Genomic DNA, 21351 nt, shown 5'->3' on the forward strand with positions numbered 1-21351 from the left:
TCAGAAAAATGAAAAAATGAAAAAAAAAAAAAAAAAGAAAAAAAAGAAAAAAACATACACTGCCCAACCTTTTATACTCCCTCCTATCAGAAGAGTTTAAGCAGCTTTGTATATTTCTTACCTTGGCTCCTTCTAAAGGCAAATCATGGCGTCTGTGTTTCCTCATTAGCACTGGGTCAGAGCCCATTCTACTGTGCCGTCCATTTGCATTTGAACTCGCTGTGATTCCAGGCTTGGGAGAGCCATCCCCTAGGAGTCGACATCCTGGTGATTGAACAGTCCCAAATACATCCCGAGGGCACCAGGCTTCAAGAGGCATTGGCTGGTCTCTGGAAGGCACACTCTCCCCAGGGTGGAAGTGACGACTCAGTCTATTGTCAGGTGGGATTGGGGGAGGTCTCTCCGGCGGAGGGGGAGGAGGATCTCTTAAGGGAGGCGGTGGTGCTGGGAGGGGTTTATCTTGTTTTCTCACCATGCAAGGAGAAGACTAAGAAGACAGAAGAGAGAAAAAAAATAATCAGAAGTCATATCAGACACTGAAATAACTTCCAGACCACTAGATTATTGCTTTTGTTTTCTAAAGCCGTTGTGGAGCTTTATCAGATTCCTAGGTCACTTTTTCTTAAATTTCTTTTATTACCAGTTAATGAAATTTTTAAAAGTTAACGGAAAATGTAAATATATTTCATTAGAAATTTTTGTAGATATGAGTATATAAACTAAAATGTTAAAAATTTTATAAAGAATCTACAGGAAAAAGCAGGACACTAAAATTATATGATAATTTTGACTGTTAAGCATTAAAGCAATATTGAGTCATTAACTTATCTGCACATTTCAATGACTTAGGAAAGATAAAAGAAACCAACAGAATTGTTCTTTTACTTTTTTAAAGAGCAACTTGATTTGTAGTATTCCTGAAAGATTAAGTGTTGGTTTTGCTATTTCTGTATTCACTGCTGCATTACAAAGCAATTGCTCTGGTTCTCTGTTTTATCAGTTAGTAACAGAAGAGTGAAAAATCATACAAAAGAGAGCAGTATTATTTATAGATCTCACTTCAATTTTATGGATCCTTAAAACGAAAAGAAAAAAAAAAAGAAACAAACCCCAAATGAGTCTGATGCCTACAGGGAAATATGAAGGTAGAAGACCCTGAACTGAATCTAAGTAACATGCATAGCTTTCGTTATACACTTGGTTCAACCATCTGATGAGTGATTTGTGCTTTTGATACTAGAGATAAAAGGAATGTGTTGTGTATTTACATAATCCTGCCTAAATAACTCCCTAGGAAGTCTTAATATGATCTTAAAACCAAGTTAGCGATAATGAAGAGAAATCAAATATACTAATACAATATACTAATAAAATATTGTGCTTCCAAGTAATTTGACTGTAAAGCATATTACTAAATAAAATTTTTTAAACCTTGTATTTAATAAAGCAAAATATACCCTTAACAAATTAAAAAAAAATTGGCCAGAGCTAAAATAAACTGTGGGCTTAGATTTACTGAATTAGAATTAAGTCTTTAATACTAAACAGTAATTAATTACTCTGCAAATATTGTAATTCCTTATAATTAATTGCTTCAGGTATAAAAAATAAATATAATTCCCTCTTCTGAGTCACCTTGAAACATGGGTGATAATTTATCAGACCTTAAGCCCTTATGCAAATATACTCTCGTCACATTTTTCTTGTCATGACAATATGAAAATGAATGTAAAATATCATTTGAGAAGAGTATTTTAATATATATAATTATCTTTTAAATCCATTTTACAGAATAACTGTACTGACTCTGATATTTAGATTAGCAAATCAGGGAGCTGCAATAAACATGTACTCTCTCTGAATAATTATGTAACTTTTATATTGAATAATAAGAAAGCAGGGAATACGGTAGTGGGGTCAGTATAAACAAAATGAGAAACCCTTCCAAACTGTTCAGAAACAATTAAGAGCACAAGAAATATGAGAAATAAAATTTAAAAGAACCTGAGCAATCAATAACTGTCACATAAAATTATTACCCGTGTCTAATAAAATCGATTTACCTTTGGTGAACCAGTTGGGCTGCCACATGGAGATCGAACTATGCCTTTCTGAATGAGATCAAGGCGAGGGGGAACGGGAGGCAGGCTTAGATGCGGGATCTGGAGAGGGTCCGGTTGTGGCTTTCTTCTCTGTGCAAGGGGCGATGACCCCGGTGAGGTGACTGGAGAATTCTGCCTGTCAGTGCACTGGAATAAATAAAAGGCAAAGATACTGTTTATTTGATGAGTAAAGTGAATGCCTTTCATAAGGAAGACATTTGGTTTTGAGGTCTCTGCCATTGAACATCTGTTGAATTGTAGTCAATTAACTCTGATTAATAGATGGAAAGAACCCACAGTCCCTTCGGGGCGATGTAATGTAAAGAGTAAATGGATAAGTTTCTCCTACATATTGCAGAAAGGGCGTATAAAAAAAAAAGAACAAGCAGAAGTGTAGCTTAACAACAACTGAATATGGACATTGTTCTAAAAACCCATCTATATTTTTTGAGGAAAGCAGAAACACTGAATGCAGGGGTACACTGTTCTCGGTCATCTATATTACAGAATTTTCTTTGGTCTTTGATTCATAGTACATTCTAGAACTTAGAAACCATTTGTTCCATATAAAATATGTATGTATTTTCTTCCCAAGCCTTCACATGAAAAAGGACTTCTCAAGTTAAAATTTTTTTTAATTAACTAAATCACAAAAGTTGTACTTCTGCTAAAAACTGATATATTTCTATGCTGATACAGGTTTTCCATTATGTATGATAGATAGCATCAGAAAGCCAATAACAAGTATTTTATACTTCTAGCTCTATGTATACAGCCCTTTCTACTATGGAAGTTGTTTTTCATTTTTTTCCTCGAAGTGTGAAATAACCTAATTGCTACTTGGTATAAAAGCCATACTAATCAAGTACCTCACTGGGCTAAATAACATTCTGTTCTGAAATGAGGCAGTTTCCTTTTCAAGGCTGTTACTAGCTTTTTGGAGATCTAGGCTTAATTTTTAAACCGACTGAATCAATCTAGCATGCTTTGATATTCATCTGTTTCCAAACATTCGTATTTATAAAGAGCTTTAAGCTTGTTTTTAAGTCATTTCTCCCCTAACCTTACTCACCTTTATAAAAGTAGTCAATATCAACAAGTAGCAGTTTAATTCAAACTTAGCAACAGTGAGAAAACTTTCGCTAGTCTTTTTTTATCTAACCGAGATGAGATAACAGATTTGTGTTCACATCTACACTTAGACACATTGTGTAAAAATTTTCAAATTAACTAAAATTGGGTTTTGGGCCCTGGCCGGCTGGCTCAGTAGTAGAGCCTGGGCCCGGTGTGTGGATGTTCTGGGTTCAATTCCCGGCCAGAGCACACAGGAGAAGCGCCCATCTGCTTCTCTACCCTTCCCCCCCTCTCCTTTCTCTCTCTCTTTTCCCCACCCACAACCAAAGGTTCCATTGGAGCAAAGATGACCCGGGCACTGAGGACAGCTCCATGGCCTCCGCCTCAGGTGCTAGAATGGCTCCGGTTGCAACAGGGCAACGCCCCAGATGGGCAGAGCATTGCCCCCTGGTAGGCATGCCAGGTGGATCCCGGTTGGGTGCATGTGGGAGTCTGTCTGTCTGCCTCCCTGCTTCTCACTTCAGAAAAATACAATAATAATAATAATAATAATAATAATTGGTTTTTGTCCCATGTTTTACTCATGATTACACAAGGGTGGCTGGGTTTTGGAGAGAAGACAAATGATTCATCACTGTTGATATTGATCACTAATTACCTGGCTTCTTCACTGTAAACTGTAAAGTTATTCTCTTTTCTCCTCCTTTCCCTATTGTACTCTTTGCAATTAAGTCGTTATGCACAGCCCACATTTATGGAGTAGGAAGTTATGCTCCCCATTGTAAAGGGTTTTTTTTCTTCTTTTTCCAAGTGAGAGGAAGGAAGATAAGATTCCCACATGCACTCCAACTGGGATCCACCTGGCAACCCCCGTCTGGGGCCAACGCTCTGCCTGTTTAGGGCAATGCTCACAACCGATCTATTTTTAGTGAGGTGGCTGATGTGCTCAAACCAACTGAACCATGACTGTGGGAGGGGAACAGAGAGAGAAAGAGATAAAGAGAGGAAAAGAGAAGGGGTAAGAGGAAGGGTGGAGAAGCAGATGGACGTTTCTTAAGTGTGCCCTGATTGGGAATTGAACCCAGGGCATCCACATGCCAGGCCAACACTCTACCACTGAGTCAACCAGCCTGGGCCATAAAGGATTTTTTTTTTTTTTTCATAAAGGATTTTTAATATAAATTTCAGCAGCTAACCAGAAGCTTCTAGACCAGGCATGGCCAACATATGGCCTGTGGGTCTAGAGTTTATGCGGCCAGCGATTAAATTTTTAATATTTTCCGCTACTTTAAAATCTCAGCTACTCAGAAGCAGAAGCGTCTTTGATTATTGGAAATTGAGATATTTAGGAAAATAGTGATATGTGGAAAAGAATTTCGCATGTGACTAACCTAGGGTTAACTTTCAATAATTGGTCAAATAAATTCGCAATACTTTATTTTTTTTTAAAATTTCATCATAAAGATTTATAACTTTTGAATTCATCTGTACTCGATATGAACTGTTTGATGTTTAGCGGCAATGTGAAACCTACATTCTTTCAGGCAGAGATTGCCAGTGCTCACCCAAGGTCAAACAATTTGTTATTTTTGTGGTCAAGTGTGCTGAATCAAGTGGCACTGTAGCATAGACAATAGCTGCAGTTGATAACTAAAAATGTGTCCAGGCTGATTGTAAAATGAAATAATTGTTTTATTTGCAATAGAACCCCTTCAAGCTCATTCTATTAAATATTGTTTTGATTGATTGTGATATAGTTTGGATTATTATACAGTATGTAATTATGTTTTTATTAAAATAATATTGTATATTAAAATTTTTTTCACTCACATTTATTAAACAAATTACATAATAAAATTTTGTTTACTTAAACAAATCATTTTTGTACTAAACATTTTTTAATTTTAATATTTCGTCCGGCCTGTGAAAAAAGTTTTCTTTCTATTCTGGCCCAGGGGCAAAAACTGTTGGCCACGCCTGTTCTAGACCATACCTTGGATATGCCAAAATATTGTCATGACATTGCTAAACTCTCAAGTTTTTGTTCTCTCAATTGATTTCAAATAAAATTAGCCAATACTATTAGACATAATTTTATGACAATTTTAGTAACCATTTCTTTTTAGTAATTTCATGATTATATTTTAATATCTTTTACTTGTGATAAGATAAAATATTTTTAATTATTTCTAAATTAAAAGAGAAAAGTAAACACTCTGTACTCATAAGCTGATTATAATGCAGTCAGTGATTCTTAACAAAATAACAATTCCACCCATAAAGTCATGGGGCCTTTATGTGGTCATGAATTTAAACCCTACAGGATTAAACCTATCCAACATGATCACAGAACCAAAAGAATTCATAGCATTTCAGATTAGGCGATGTCACAAGACATCTAATTTTCTACAATTCCCTTTAGGATAAATTACATTCCCTGAGATCTTGTGAAACTTAACTGATAAAAATACTTTGTGGAGCTGGTTATTATCCTGTACAAAAACAGATTCAAGAAGCAAAGCTATTTAGACAATTCCTACCCCAAGCAAAATACACACACATATACACAATCACATACCACACACACACACACACACACACACACAGAATAGTACTTCATTAATTTAGGAATTTGCAGAGAGATTTTTCAGTGCTAGGTGCTTATATTGTAAAGAGTACTGAACAAGACCTATGCTCCTCCAAGCACTTTTCTTCCACAATTATTTTTCTGTTTCCTTCGTTACCTGAAAAAGAATTCTCACAGAGCCAATAGCCCATTACCATCAGTACTTGACTTTCACTTAAATAGTTAATACTTAAGCAGTTACAAAATTCTTAGTATGTTTAAATAATGGGGTGGATTTTATTTGAATAGGTGAATTATTAGACATGAAAGGGTATAAAGAAAGTCCTTGAGACAGATATCCAAACCAACATGTGTGGTGCAACAATAAACCTGAACTTTTGCATATTTCCAGACAAGCACACAGTTTTACAACTTCGTGAATATAAGTGGACGCAGACCTTGCTTAGCTCAATTCATACTGTATTCTCGGGGTGATTAGGTGATTAGAGTGTCCTTCTGAAGAACTAATTCAATTTGGAGCATTACAGCATCTGTAAGTTGGTGTAGGTAAAATAATCTTATGGATTATTTATTAGTATGTAAAGAGACAAAAACATTTTATTTTTAATGATTATGTGGATTAAATTCACCGTAACGTATTCATTTTTCCAAGTTCTCCTAAATTTTAGTAAAATTTCCTTGTAAGATTAAATAATTTTACAATGCCCTTTAGATAATAATGCATGACTCTTTGCTGAACAGTTTGCTGTCTCTATGAACAATTCTGCAATCAGAGGATTGAATCTTTGCATTAACTTTTATTGCTGGTAAAATTCAATACCAACTATGACATTTGTAAACATTTTTAGTAGATGGTCACCTAAAAGGTTATTTTAAATTTATTTAAATAATTACCAGTTTTATTTCCTTCCCGTCTGAAAGTCTAAGGAGGAAAGAAGCCTCACACAATGCTTCACACACCAGCTCATAATTACATGTTTAGATGAGATATTAAAAATTCATGACATCAAAACTTATCAGTTCAGCTCAAAGAAAAGAATAGTTTCCCTTCTGAAAATAAAGAGAAGCAAAATAGAATGTAGGTCTAAATTATTTCTTTAAACTACACTTGTCTTTATATAATACTTGAATATTGAATGGTCTTTCTTTAAAAATGTGTTTTCTTCTTTTCTAAGTGAGAGGATGGGAGATAGAGAGACTCCCGCATGCGCCTCGACTGGGATCCATCTGGCAACCCTCGTCTAGGGCCTGATGCTCTGCCCATCTGGGGCCATGCTCACAACTGAGCTATTTTTAGCACCTGAAGTGGAGGCTCCATGGAACCAGCCTCAGCACCCAGGGGCCATGTGCTTGAATGAACTGAGCCATGGCTAAAGGAGGAGAAGAGAAAGAGGGAGAGGGAGGGAAAGGGGTGGAGAAGCAGATGGTCACTTCGCCTGTGTGCCCTGACCTGGGATTGGAACTGGGATGTCCACACGTCTGTCTGACGCTCTAATACTGAGCCAACAAGCCAGGACTTTTAATCGTCTTTTAAAGAATTTTAATTTTTACAGTATCAGAATTCCCCTGTTATAGGTAGTCATCAGGTACAACATCTCTAAAGCCAAGAAGTGACCTAAGGAATGTGTCCAGTCATCTTCAGTCTACTGATGTATATCATTCTCTACATAGATTCTAGAAACATTCCTCTCACCCCTTCACTCTGCCTTCCCCTTCCATAGATCTAATCCTCATTACAAAATCATTTAGGTCATTTATCTTCCTCTACTTCTGACAGGAAATAAATGGAGATGTTGGGGGAAAAAAACAACAAACCAATACTGGAACCAATCCTCGGGTTTAGATCCTAAGGACTGTGAACTGTGCGAACTTAATCACCTGGCACTGATTTGTCAGTACACCTCACAATCATCACCATTTTTGTTCTACATAGAAGTTCAGACTTAAGACATTTTACATAAAACATCTTGAGTGGCAGAATAGGAAAGTATTTGTTTAAATCTTGAATAATAACAGCTAAGCATTTTGTTAATAGGAATACACTTGACTGAAATGTGAATTTCAAGTACGGTTGTCAAAGTTCTCACACCAATTGATTACAGAGAGTAAGTTTTTTTTAAGAACTCACATAATTAAATATATAATCTGACTTCATATGCACATATTTCCTATATGTAATATTTAAATTTCAGCCAGAACTTTAAAATCCCATGTAGTCTTACACAAATAACCACCTACTGTTATTGTTTCCTGTAGATTACAGAATAAGGCTAATCCATTTCACAAAGACTTTATGGATTAATTAAATGAAATATAGTAAAATAAAAGCTACTAAAAACATTTAACTTTTATTTGGATGATAAAAATATTGACTATTTTGATACAGAAGTGACAGATGCAATCTAATTTAAAGCTTACTCATTGTTACTACCATAAGATTAACTCTCTGCCTGACCAGGTGGTGGCTCAGTGGATAGAGCGTCGGACTGGAATGCGGAAGACCCAGGTTCGAGACCCTGAGGTCGCCAGCTTGAGCGCAGCACGGGCTCATCTGGTTTGAGCAAGGCTCACCAGCTTGGACCTAAAGTCGCTGACTTGAGCAACGGGTTACTCGGTCTGCTGTAGGCCAAGGTCAAGGCACATATGAGAAAGCAATCAATGAACAACTAAGGTGTTGCCACGAAAAACTGATGATTGATGCTTCTCATCTCTCTTTGTTCCTGTCTGTCTATCCCTCTCTCTGACTCTCTCTCTCTCTCTCTGTCTCTGTAAAAAAAAAAAGATTAACTCTAGGTATCATTAAATAAAAAGTTTCTACCTTACTCATTTCTTATTTTGTCCTACACAATTCCTCTCACTATTGGGCCTAAACAAAATAATAGTGACAAAATTAAATATCTATACAAATATATTTCTAGACTAAATTCTTATAATGCACTCAAAAGTCAAACAGAACTGCTGTTTGGATTATTTGCTATTATTAACACTGACCATTAGTACAAAAATATAGAATTGAATTGAATATTTTCATTTTTGCATATTTATCCTAAAAACTGTCTTAAACTTAAAAATACCAAATAAAAGGAAAAGTAGTTTAAGAGTAAGAGTAAGCTCATGAGTTTCAGGGGGTGTGCGTTGTCAAATGTTTTACCATAATAAATAGACTTGACTAGTTCGAGCACGCCACACCTGTCCTTTCAGTTATGTTTTCATTCCATTGTTTCTCCTCCTTACTAAGAACATAGTTTCACTGCATAAAATATAAAATTATAGGAAAATATAAAGATGTTTTGAAAACATCTACACGGAGCCATTGGTTCTAACCACATACACAATTTTTAATCTACTCTACACTGGTTAACGTTATACCAAAAGAATCTAAACATTCTTCGTAAATATAATTTTAAAGGGTAAATTATATGAATAGACCAACATTTACACACATACTCCCTTGTTATAAACATGCTGTTTTAAATTTTTCTCAATTATAGTGATACCATGAAAAAATCTTTGATTATATACATTTTAATTCTTAAAAACAGAATCCTAGAACATTTTGAGCATAGGAAAATAAACTCTCAAGTAGGTAAAAATTTAGGAATATTCATAAGACACTTTTGACCATCTGATGGTAAAACCAATTTATTCTTTACTAGTCATGTGTGATTGCTACCACTACACAAACCTCAAAACCATAGAGTATAGTTAGTTTTCAATTTCTGTTTACTTTTATACAATCCATTCTTTTTTAAAATTGAATTTATTGGGGTGATACTGGTTATCACAATTACTGTCTACAGGTTTAAGGTGCCCAATTCTCCAACACATCTCTACATCGTACTGTGTGTTCATCTCCCGAGTTAAGTCTTCATCCATCACCATTTATGCCTTTATACCCACCTTCACCTTGCCCCGCCCCCCCCCCCCCCCCGCACTGATATTTAAATTTGAATTTCTTTAACAAGTAATTCAGAAAATAACAATCTTTGTTTGCCAAGTGTATTTCTTTTCTTGCTTACTGGAGTTTTATGTTCTTCATTCCCATTTTCTATTATATTCTTTTATTTATCCCTCATTGACTTGAATGAGCTCTTTATATATTAGGATAGTAAACCTCTATGTTACAATTGTTATAAATACTTTCTCCCAGTTTAATTTATTTTCTAATTAGTTTATGGTAGAGACGTTACCTCTGCTTTTCTGGTTTTAATCTCCTAATGAACAAATAAAATTTAATTAGTATAAGAAAAGTCATTAATTAAGGGATTCTTAAAAGGACCCTGTCCTTTTTGCAATCGCCTTAAATGAAGTCCTTTCTTTGTTACTCCTTCATTTCTTCTTTTTTTTTTTTTTACAGAGACAAAGAGAGAGTCAGAGAGAGGGATAGACAGGGAGAGACAGACAGGAACGGAGAGATGAGAAGCATCAATCATTAGTTTTTCGTTGCGCACTGTGACACCTTAGTTGTTCATTGATTGCTTCTCATATGTGCCTTGACCGAAGGCCTTCAGCAGACCGAGTAATCCCTTTGCTTGAGCCAGCGAACTTGGGTCCAAGCTGGTGAGCTTTTGCTCAAACCAGATGAGCCCGCGCTCAAGCTAGTGACCTCGGGGTCTCAAACCTGGGTCCTTGGCATCCCAGTCCGATGCTCTATCCCCTGCACCACCGCCTGGTCAGGCAGTTACTCTTTCATCTTTATCTGTTCATTTTATTTAGTTAGGATAACAAGATAGAGAGCTATGGAAAGTTAACTAATAAAGTATAGGAAACAGGATGTGGACAGAATTTATTGCATAATATTAAAATACATTTATACAGAGGTGACTGCAAGAGTTGGGATAAAAAGAAATGATGCTTTCAAGTCACAGGATAGCTGATTTGTATAATTCTATTCCTTTATCTTGATTTGAGGCAATATTCACTTTTTTCTAGTATTACACTTGCTTTCAGAACTCTTGAATAAATTGTCTTCTTTCATTTCAACTCCTTTCAAAATATAAAAGCTGGCCACCTGTATTATCAGAACACTAGCATATCTGTCTAACAATTTCTCAGAAGTTCTTTAATACTAGTAGCTGATGACTATGTCTTTAACAAATTGGAATCATGGTGCTCTTGAAATTTAAAGACCACATTCAATTCTTTTATGTCTACATACTCACCAACCATTCCCAGGTCTTCCTGAAATGCGTCAATGCTATTCTTTATTTGTAAGAAAAAATTTACAGAATTCTTTAGCGCTTAGAATAGGATGATAATGACTACCATAACGAATAGAGAGATTTGAATTTGCAATTTTAACAGAAAATTCTGAGAGAAAAGGCCCAAAAAGTATAGTAATCAAAAGCCTGTCTCAGTATGTTCAGCCATTACCAATAATCATCAGGAACTCATTCTATTTTAGTCACTGTTCATTTCATCCATATTATTAAAGAGTGGTTTTATAAAAGCTTTAATAATATCCATTATTATGGAAATGGTACAACATTAAGAAACTTCAAATATAACCTGGCTATTATTAAAAACAGAACAAGAGAAAACCTCAAAGTCAATTTTATAATATTTCTAACAAGGTTTTTACTTAATGAATTTTAGTATTTGAACAAAATATACATATTATAGAAATCAAGAGAAGGCCTCTTAGAGGGTCAACATTTCTTTCCAAATGCATAAAAATTAATGAAGGGCACTTCTAAAACTTATCACAAAGCATACAATATATTAATTCTATTTTCCTTTCTACTAACTATTGTTTTTGTTCTTTTCTTATATTAATTTGTCAACATAAAATCTAAAGCCTTTAAAAAACAGACTATACAGAATATTATTCAGAAGGTAACCTTACAGAAACATTTACACACACACACACATCCATATGTAATTTATAGGATAAGTATGAATGACTTATGCTCATCTATTTTTGGAGTACCTGTACTATTGTTCCCTTTTAGAAAATAAACAAAAGCTTATATGAGGTATATAGTATGAGAGCAATATGATCATTTCCTCCTATTTCCAGAAATCTCAATCTATAGGAATTTAAGGAGAAACTGAAGTGAAACAGAAAAGTTTCTCCCAACTTGATCTATAGATTCAATGCAACCCCAATGAAAATCCCAACAAGTTATTTTGTGGATATCATGAAACTGATTCTAAAGTTTCTAGTGACAAAAGACCCAAAATAGCCAATATGATATTAAAAAAAAAGAAGAACAAACTTGTTCAGACTGACACTATCTGACTTAAAGACTTAGTATATAAAACTACAACAATCAGGACAGGGTAATACTGGCGAAAGATAGTCAAATACATCGATGCAACATAACAGAGCCCAGAAATAGATCCACATAAAAAGAGTCCGCTGATATTTGACAAAGGGGCAAAGGTAATAAAATGGAGAAAAGACAGTGTTTTGAACAAATAGTGCTGAAACAACTAGACATGCCACGTGACAAAATCAATTTAGACACAGACATTACACTTTCACAAAAAATTACTCAACATGGATCACAAACCTAAATGTAAAATGAAAAATTTTCACATTCCTGGGAGATAACATAAGAGAAATATAGATGAACCTGGGCGTTGTTGGATCACCTTTTAAATACAACACTGAAGGCATCATCCATGAGAGAAATAATTGATAATCTGGATATCATTAACATTAAAATGTCTGCTCTTGAATGACACTACCAAAAGAATAAAAAGACAAGCCATAGATTAAAAGAAAATATTTGGAAGACACATCTGATAAAGAACTTTTATCCAAAATATACAAAGAACTCTTAAAACTCAACAATAAGAAAACTAACAACTGGATTAAAAAATGGTCCTAAGACCTTAACAGAAAACTCACCAAAGATATCGAGACGGCGAATGAGCGTAGGAAAAGAGGCTGCACACAACATGTCATGAGGGAAATATAAATAAAACAACAGTGAGATACCACTGTACACCTTTTTGAATGGCCAAAACCCAAAACACTGACATAACAGCAAATGCTGGCAAGGATGTGGAGCAACAGGAAACCTTACTCGTTAGCAGTGGAAATGCAAAACAGTACAAATACTTTAGAAGACAATTTGGTGGTTTCTTACAAATTAAATATACTCTTACCATATAATACAGCGATCATACTCGGTATTTACCTGGAAGAGTTGAAGACTTTTGTACTTACTAAAACCTGAACATAAATGTTTATCACTACTTTCTTCAATTTTCTCCCAAACTTGGCTGCAACAAAGATGTCCTTCAGTAGATAATGGATAAAATAAAATGTGCCACATCCAAGCAATGGAATAATATTTAGTACACAAACAAAATGACCCATATCAAGCCATCAAAAGATACAGAGAAATCTTAAATGCATATTACTAAGTGAAAGAAGCCAGTCTGAGAAGACTACATACAGTATAATTCCAAGTACATTACATTCTAGAAAAGGCAAAACTAGGAAGACAGTAAAAAGATCAATGGTTGCTGGGCACTGGGGAGATGAATAAGAAAAACACAGATTTTTAGGGCCATGAAAATACTCCACATGAGGCCCTGGCCAGTTGGCTCAGTGGTAGAGCATCGGCCTGGCGTGCAGAAGTCCTGGGTTCGATTCCCGGCCAGGGCACACAGGAGAAGCGTCCATCTGCTTCTCCACCCCTCCCCCTCTCCTTCCTCTCTGTCTCTCTCTTCCCCTCCCGCAGCTGAGGCTCCATTGGAGCAAAGATGGCCTGGGCGCTGGGGATGGCTCCTTGGCCTCTGCCCCAGGCACTAGAGTGGCTCTGATCACAACAGAGCGATGCCCCGAAGGGGCAAAGCATCGCCCCTGGTGGGCGTGCCGGGTGGATCCCGGTCGGGTGCATGCGGGAGTCTGTCTGACTGTCTCTCCCCGTTTCCAGCTTCAGAAAAATACAAAAAAAAAAAAAAATACTCCGCACGATACTACAATGGATATATATCACTAACATATTTGTCCAAACTCATAGAATGAACAACAAAAGTAAACCCCAATGTAAACTCTGGACTTTGAATGGTAATGAGATATAATATAGGTTCATCAATTATAACAAATAAACCACTTTGCTGGGGGGGGGTGTTGAGAATGGGGCAGGCTATGCATGTATGGGGGCAGGAGGTGCATAAGAAATCACTATGTTCTCTTCAATTATTCTGCTATAAAACTGCTCTGAAAGTCTTAAAATACAAATACAACACAACCAAAGCAAAGCAAAACACCACCAACAAAAAGTCCTGTAAATATAGGGGAAAGGAGGCCTGACCAGGTGGTGGTGCAGTGGATAGTCAGACTAGGATGCGGAGGACCCAGGTTCGAGACCCCGAGGTCGCCAGCTTGAGCGCAAGCTCATCTGGTTTGAGCAAAGCTCACCAGCTTGGACCCAAGGTCGCTGGCTCCAGCAAGGGGTTACTCAGACTGCTGAAGGCCCGTGGTCAAGGCACATATGAGAAAGCAATCAATGAACAACTAAAGTGTCACAACAAAAAAACTGATGATTGATACTTCTCATCTCAGTCTGTTCCTGTCTGTCTGTCCCTATCTATCCCTCTCTCTGACTCTCTCTGTCTCTGTAAAATAAATAAATACACACACACACACACACACACACACACACACACACACACACACACCGGGAAAGGAGAAATTCGGCTGCATTTCTCCCTGTAACAAGGAAACGTAGACACCTTGCAATTTTACTAAGAATGTGGATGTGTATGTGTGTGTGTGTAAAGTGAAGTTCACTATTTTAAATTATTACTCATGTTCCACTAATAACTACTGGAAATATTTAGATACCACAAATTAGAAGTAATGAAGATGAAGAAAACTGAACCATAGCTGGAGAAATATCGACTGAATTAAAAAGAGACTTCTCTTTGAGGTCTGACAGGGAGGTGATCAATAAAGTGTCCAATAAAGTCTATCTTAAAGATGAGCAAACAGCCTCACAAGTGGAAAAATCAAGGGTACAGCTTCATTAAAATGTTAAACATCAGTAACTACACAGAGCTATCCTTCTTCTCTTTGAAGTACCTTTTATGAGAAGGACGTAATCTCTAGGTTATTTCCACCCTCCATAACCCTGAAAATTCTTTAAAGCTTCATATTTTACTTGAAACATTTATATGGATTTTGCATCCTGAACCAAGTTTATGTGATTTTACTTTAAATCTGTGCTTCCTCTCTCCTCGTGCAACCTCCCCTTAAATCTTGTAGCAAAATGTAAGCTTCACGGAGTATGTCATGTTGACTGGAGTGGCTTCTTATGTCCTTTGGTTCACTCAGCTGCGTAACCAATTTTGAGAAGTCAGAGAAGGGTGACATATAATTCAGAAATATTTCCATAAAAATGGAAAGGAACAAGAACATTCTGAGAATTAAAGGAATAAACTTCAGTCACTGAAAAATGCATTCATGTGTAACCCCTATTGCTTCAAAATACCAGGTACAGCTGGTGTGAATAGGCCACTGCTATTTAATTACTACTTTAGAGATTAATTATTTCAGTTTACATATGCAGAAAATAAATCTTGTAAGTTCATCTAAATTATTTAGTTCTTAAAATATAATTTCAGCTCACATGTTGGCAACTTTGCATTTTCCCTGAGTTTTAAAAATAAAAGATGGTTTTTCAGTACATTATTTTAATATGGCCATGCAATGAAATTATAAGTATTCATAAATATTGATATACTTAAAAAAACTGCTTACCAAGCTAGTATAATTTTAGTATTTAATTTATTTAAAGAATAATAGGTAACATTATCTAAAAAAACAAAACCTTCCATAAACATCTAAAAATACTGACATTTAATTTTCAGAAGTATAGCAATATTTCAGGAGACATAAGTAACCCTATATAAAGAATTATTGTTAATAACAACTAATACTTACACTCACAATGTACTAGCCCTGTTCCAATGGCGTTACAAATATTAGCTCATTTAAAATCAACCCTCAGATGTAGAGTTTCACAGACAAGGTCACCGAGGCACAAGGTGTTAAATAACCAGTGCAAGGCACACAGTCAAAAAGTAGCAAAACCAGAACATGAACCCAGGACTTCAGGGACTACAACTTTGAGAAAAGTAAAGTTAGGAACAGCGTCATCACTAATCATTCAGCTATAAAGACAAACAAACAAAAATACTTTCTCAATGGCGTACTATGTATGCATCATACTGTGCAGGTCTCTGACAACACACAGAGAGGGGCAAGTGGTGGCCTCTGCTCTCTTGCAGTCTACCACAGGTGGCCGCCTCAGTACAAGAGTTCAAGTGCTTGCTTCTCCTAAACTGCTACACATTCAAATTAGTTTTGCAGAATACGTAACAATATCTCCAAGGTCCCCTTTAAAATACAGCACTTCGACAAGGCAGTGTTTTGCTTGGTTAATCACATACTAATAAAGAAAATGCTACTATTGTGCCCAGAGAGCTTTCAGAAAATCAGTAAACTGAATGCAGTAGTTAAATGGTAAACATGACCCTGTAACTCTGGATCGCTTACTTTCATCCTTACTTTATCTATGTTGCACACAGTGGGAGAAGGGACCACTACTGGCAGCTGGTTTGAATGATTCTTCTCGGGTGCCACTGTCTTGTGGGTTTCATAATGTTTCACGTCTCTGGCCCTGCACACTAAATGTTTCCCCCACCATAAGTCACTGCAAAAACCAAAAATATCTCCACATATTTCTGAACACCCTTAGTATGTAGAACTAACTGCCCACAGTGGAGAATCACGTTCTACATTGTCAATGTCTATTATTATTCCTGTATTTCACTTCTGTTGTAATTTTTGTCATTACTGCTCCAGCACAGGCCCAAGCTCTGTAGTTGGAATCTCTAAGTAATATAAAAAAGGCAATATTCTCCTAAAAACACTTTAAAGACAATGATTTGTACATATAAACTCTTTCAAGATTAGAAATACTATAGATCTTTTCTTTATACTTATTATTAGAAAAAGCAAGAATTAGATGATATGTTAAGTTTTTAATTAGTAATACGCATTTTAACTGATGACAGAACCATTAGGAGAATGTGCTAAAAAAAAAAAAAGACAAATAATTCCCTTAACCTGTGGCCACACCTGTATTTGTTCTTATATGGCCATTCATTTAGATTTTATATACTGTTTTAAAAAAATATAACATTTAAAACAAAAGAAATTAATCTGAGTTCATATACTAGGTCAATCTGTCAACATTATCATGTATGCAAATCTTTATTTATTTTGCTTATAATTTTATGTATTTGCTGAATAATACATTCTATCAACATAATTGCTAAGGAACTACTAAGACTCCCCTTTACACCTTTGCCAAAATGAAACAGACACCTTTTCTAAACTCCGATCTCATTGAAATCAGAAGGATGTGTTTTTCCAATCATACCCTGAAATTACTTTGAGAGCGCATGTGAGTGAAAATCACCCTTGAAATTCTGAGAGATTGAGAACACAGGAAATGGTACAATTCTAACCTAGATATAAAACATCTCCTTGTTAAAATCACAGAATAGCCTATATCAAGGAAGGTGACCAATATTTTGTATTACAGATTTATAGATTCTATTTGCTTCTAGAAGATTAACATAATTAATAGACTTATAATAATACAATCTATATATTTAGTATGCTATTACTAATAAACTCCAGTTGTGGGCTATCACAATGGTAACAGGAATATACAAACAGCTCAGTCCTCTATGATATGATGGAAGCATTACTAATTTAAAGAATGCAATATTCTTAAGATTAGCAGAAATATTCCACAATGTAGTCATCAACTTCTTCATAAAAGAGTTGAAAGATGATTCTTTGAAAAAGCAGATGAAAAGCTGAACCAACCTGCTGGACAATGACTGATACTCTTGGAGTTGAGAAAACAACAGTTTTAAAATGAATAAATGAATGAGGCAACAGATTAAAAAAAACATAGAGGAGGAAAATTCTGGTAGAAGAGCTATTATGTCAAAACAACTGTGTGATACCTGTTTGTAATCTTAGCTATAAAATAAGATGAGATGAAACCTATAATTTGATGTACTGCACATATATATTCAGTCTTCAGATTGGAACAAAGATAAAAAGGTGCTCAGATCAGGTCACTGCCCTGAAAGCATATGTAAGCATGCATATGCACTTACTGTATCATTTAGTAAATATATACAGTGTGTAGGTGCCAGGGAACACAAAGATAAATAAGACACCGGCCCTAGTAAGAGTCTCATAGAGAAGACAGTCCTCCAAATAACACATTAACAGTTTAGTGTGACTACTGAAATACAAGTTCACAGAGTGTTATGGGAACATAATGTCATAGCAATATTTTTGCCAGTTATTCAGAAAGAACTGATGCTTATAGCTACACTAAAATTTAGGTTTTACTGAAATTTAAGTAGCAGCAATTTATGAAATATTATAAAACCTACAATCTGTTTAATAGACTAGAGGCAGATCAGTGCACATAAAGACATTTAATTGAAGTATGATTCCTCCCACCTAAAAAATAATTACAAGTTCTTTAAATTTCTCCAGTATCTAACTGCCATTGAAAAGCATAGAAATAACAACACTGTCTGTAGTAAAAGCTTTATTAAATGACAATATTGACTGCCAAATAAGCCGCAGAAGTGGGACTTCTGGGACAATAATGTCTCAAAGTACCATTCTCTTTTTCACATAAACTAGGGAGATTAATGTAAAAAAGATCTCTCCACTCCCTTGACAAAAAGCTCATCAGTGTGCCAGGGAGAACACAACACACACAGCCGCAGAGTGGTAAAAAGGTCAGGAGAACCACCGGTCACCTTCCAGCCAGCTGTTCACTTCCAGATACCAGAGACTCCTCCCACCTGTCAGCCCCACTTCTGAAACAGAGCTCAAGCTTCAACTTCGTTCAGTGGAAAACGGGCCGAGGCTGCAATTTTTTCCAAAATCACACGTGGCAAATAACTATTTCCCCCACAAGCAGTAAAGTACAAAAAATTCTTGAAAAAATTACTTTTAAGGCCCCACTCCCCTCCCCTAATATGAATCATTGGTGGAAGAAAATCCACTTGGTGAAGAAAAGTAGAATGCGTTTTTCCTAGCAAGGGAGCATTAACATTTAGTCACTTGAACTACTTGAGCTGTTGTATGCATCTCCAACACTTCTCCACATTCCATGCATTCAATAAACATTCTTTAAATGCCTACAATGCCCTAGACCCCTGGATGGCTATCTTATTCTTAAAGGCCAGAGAGTAAATATACACTGCTCACAGAAATGAGGGGATCAGGGAACGTGCAGACACTCCAGGGCTGTCAGCCTTTTGTACAGTGCATTTTCACCAATGAAATAAAAGTTGGTTTTGCATCTCATTTGCATGATCAAATAACTTTTTTTAACTTGTCATTTGCTTTTCTGATGTTCTTGTTTAATTAAAAAAAATCAAATGCTTCTTTTTTTATTTTTTCCTTTTTTTTTTGTATTTTTCTGAAGCTGGAAACGGGGAGAGACAGTCAGACTCCCACATGCGCCAGACTGGGATCCACCCGGCACGCCCACCAGGGGCGACGCTCTGCCCCTCCCGGGCGTCGCTCTGCCGCGACCAGAGCCACTCTAGCGCCTGGGGCAGAGGCCAAGGAGCCATCCCCAGCGCCCGGGCCATCTTTGCTCCAATGGAGCCTTGGCAGCGGGAGGGGAAGAGAGAAACAGAGAGGAAAGAGGGGGGGGTGGAGAAGCAAATGGGCGCTTCTCTTATGTGCCCTGGCCGGGAATCGAACGCGGATCCCCCGCACGCCAGGCCGACGCTCTACCGCTGAACCAACCGGCCAGGGCCAAATGCTTCTTTTTTTTATCGCTTCATATTCATTTTAAAATATCCCCTAATTTCTATGAGCAGTATATTAGGCTTTGCAAGCCAATATGCAAAATCCTTCAAATACATAACCATTTAAAATGTAAAATCATTCACAGGTCACAGAGAAACAAACAAACAAACAAACAAACAAAAACAGGCCATGGTTTGCTGATTCCAGTGCTAGATTATAGCCAGATATCCAGGTAAAGCTAAGAACATTAGGTTATTTAATTTAAACAAAAGATCTTTTGCACCAAGACCTAGCTGCTTCCAATGAGAGCCCGCTGCTCTTTCCAGCAAAATTATACACTAGATAATATATATTTCTATTATATCTGTCTTCATTAAATATGTCAAGACCTATAGAAAATGTTCTATAACTGTAGAGTTCAATACGGTAGTCACAACACAAGTGGCTACTGAGCATTTTAAATATGTCAAGTATGTCTGAGGAATAAAACTTTACAATTTTATTAAATTTTATATATTTTAGGCCCTGGCCGGTTGGCTCAGCGGTAGAGCGTCGGCCTGGTGTGCGGGGGACCCGGGTTCGATTCCCGGCCAGGGCACATAGGAGAAGCGCCCATCTGCTTCTCCACCCCTCCCCCTCTCCTTCCTCTCTGTCTCTCTCTTCCCCTCCCGCAGCCAAGGCTCCATTGGAGCAAAGATGGCCCAGGCGCTGGGGATGGCTCCTTGACCTCTGCCCCAGGCGCTAGAGTGGCTCTGGTCGCGACAGAGCGATGCCCCAGAGGGGCAGAGCATCGCCCCCTGGTGGGCAGAGCGTCGCCCCTGGTGGGCGTGCTGGGTGGATCCCGGTCGGGCGCATGCGGGAGTCTGTCTGACTGTCTCTCCCCATTTCCAGCTTGAGAAAAAAATTTTTTTTATATATTTTAAATTTACATTTAAATAGCCACATATGGATAGTATATTAGAAACCAGATTTAATAGTCACTTATATATCAATTAGTAGAGCCTAATAACAGATTACAGTTCAAATTATTTTTAACTCTTGATCAAAATTTCATTGGCAGTTAGTAATTACTCATAATATGCAGGCATACCTCATTTAACTGAGCTTTGCAGATGCTTATTAAAATGAAAGTTTGTGGTAACCCCACATCAAGCAACTATACAGGTGACATTTTCCCAACAGTATTTGCTTACTTTGTGTCTCTGCCATTTTGGTAATTCTTGCAATATTCTAAAATTTTTTATTATTATATTTATTATAGTGATCTGTGAACTTTCATGTTACTACTATGAGTGTTTTGGGATGCCACAAACCATGCTCATACGCGATGGCAAACCAAACTGATAAAGTTTGGTGTGTATTCTGACTACTCCACCGATTGGTCTTTCCCCATCTCTCTCCCTCTGCGTGGGCCTCCCTATTTCCTGTGATACAATATTGAAATTAGGCCAGCTAATAACCTTACAATGGTCTGCAGGCATTTAAGTGAAGAGAGAGCAACACATCTCTCATGTCAAATCAAAAGCTAGAAATCATTACACTTAGTGAGGAAGTCAAGTTGAAAGCTGAGCTAGGCGAATAGCTTGGACCTCTTGCACCAAATAATAAGCCAGGTTGTGAATGCAAAGGAAAAGCCTTAAAGGAAATTAAAAGTGCCACACTCTATTGAACACAAAAATGATAAGAAAGCAAATAAACGCATTGCTGATAGGGAGAAAGTTTTAGTGGTCTGAATAGATCAAACCAGCCACAACATT

The 21351-nt window shown here is 36.6% G+C and overlaps 1 protein-coding gene across 8 annotated transcripts in view; it reads right to left on the reverse strand.

Annotated features, from left to right (window-relative positions):
• CBLB (Cbl proto-oncogene B) overlaps positions 1-21351 on the reverse strand; it is a 239262-nt gene that overhangs the window by 64218 nt on the left and 153693 nt on the right. For all 8 annotated transcript variants that reach the window (XM_066240711.1, XM_066240715.1, XM_066240714.1 and 5 more), the window contains exons 11-12: positions 2064-2249; positions 122-487 (exon numbers count right to left, since the gene is read on the reverse strand). In XM_066240711.1, coding sequence (XP_066096808.1) covers positions 122-487; positions 2064-2249 — 552 coding nt within the window. The remainder of the gene's footprint in view (positions 1-121; positions 488-2063; positions 2250-21351) is intronic.

Source organism: Saccopteryx bilineata, chromosome 8, assembly GCF_036850765.1.
Source record: "Saccopteryx bilineata isolate mSacBil1 chromosome 8, mSacBil1_pri_phased_curated, whole genome shotgun sequence".
Lineage (NCBI taxonomy): Eukaryota > Metazoa > Chordata > Mammalia > Chiroptera > Emballonuridae > Saccopteryx > Saccopteryx bilineata.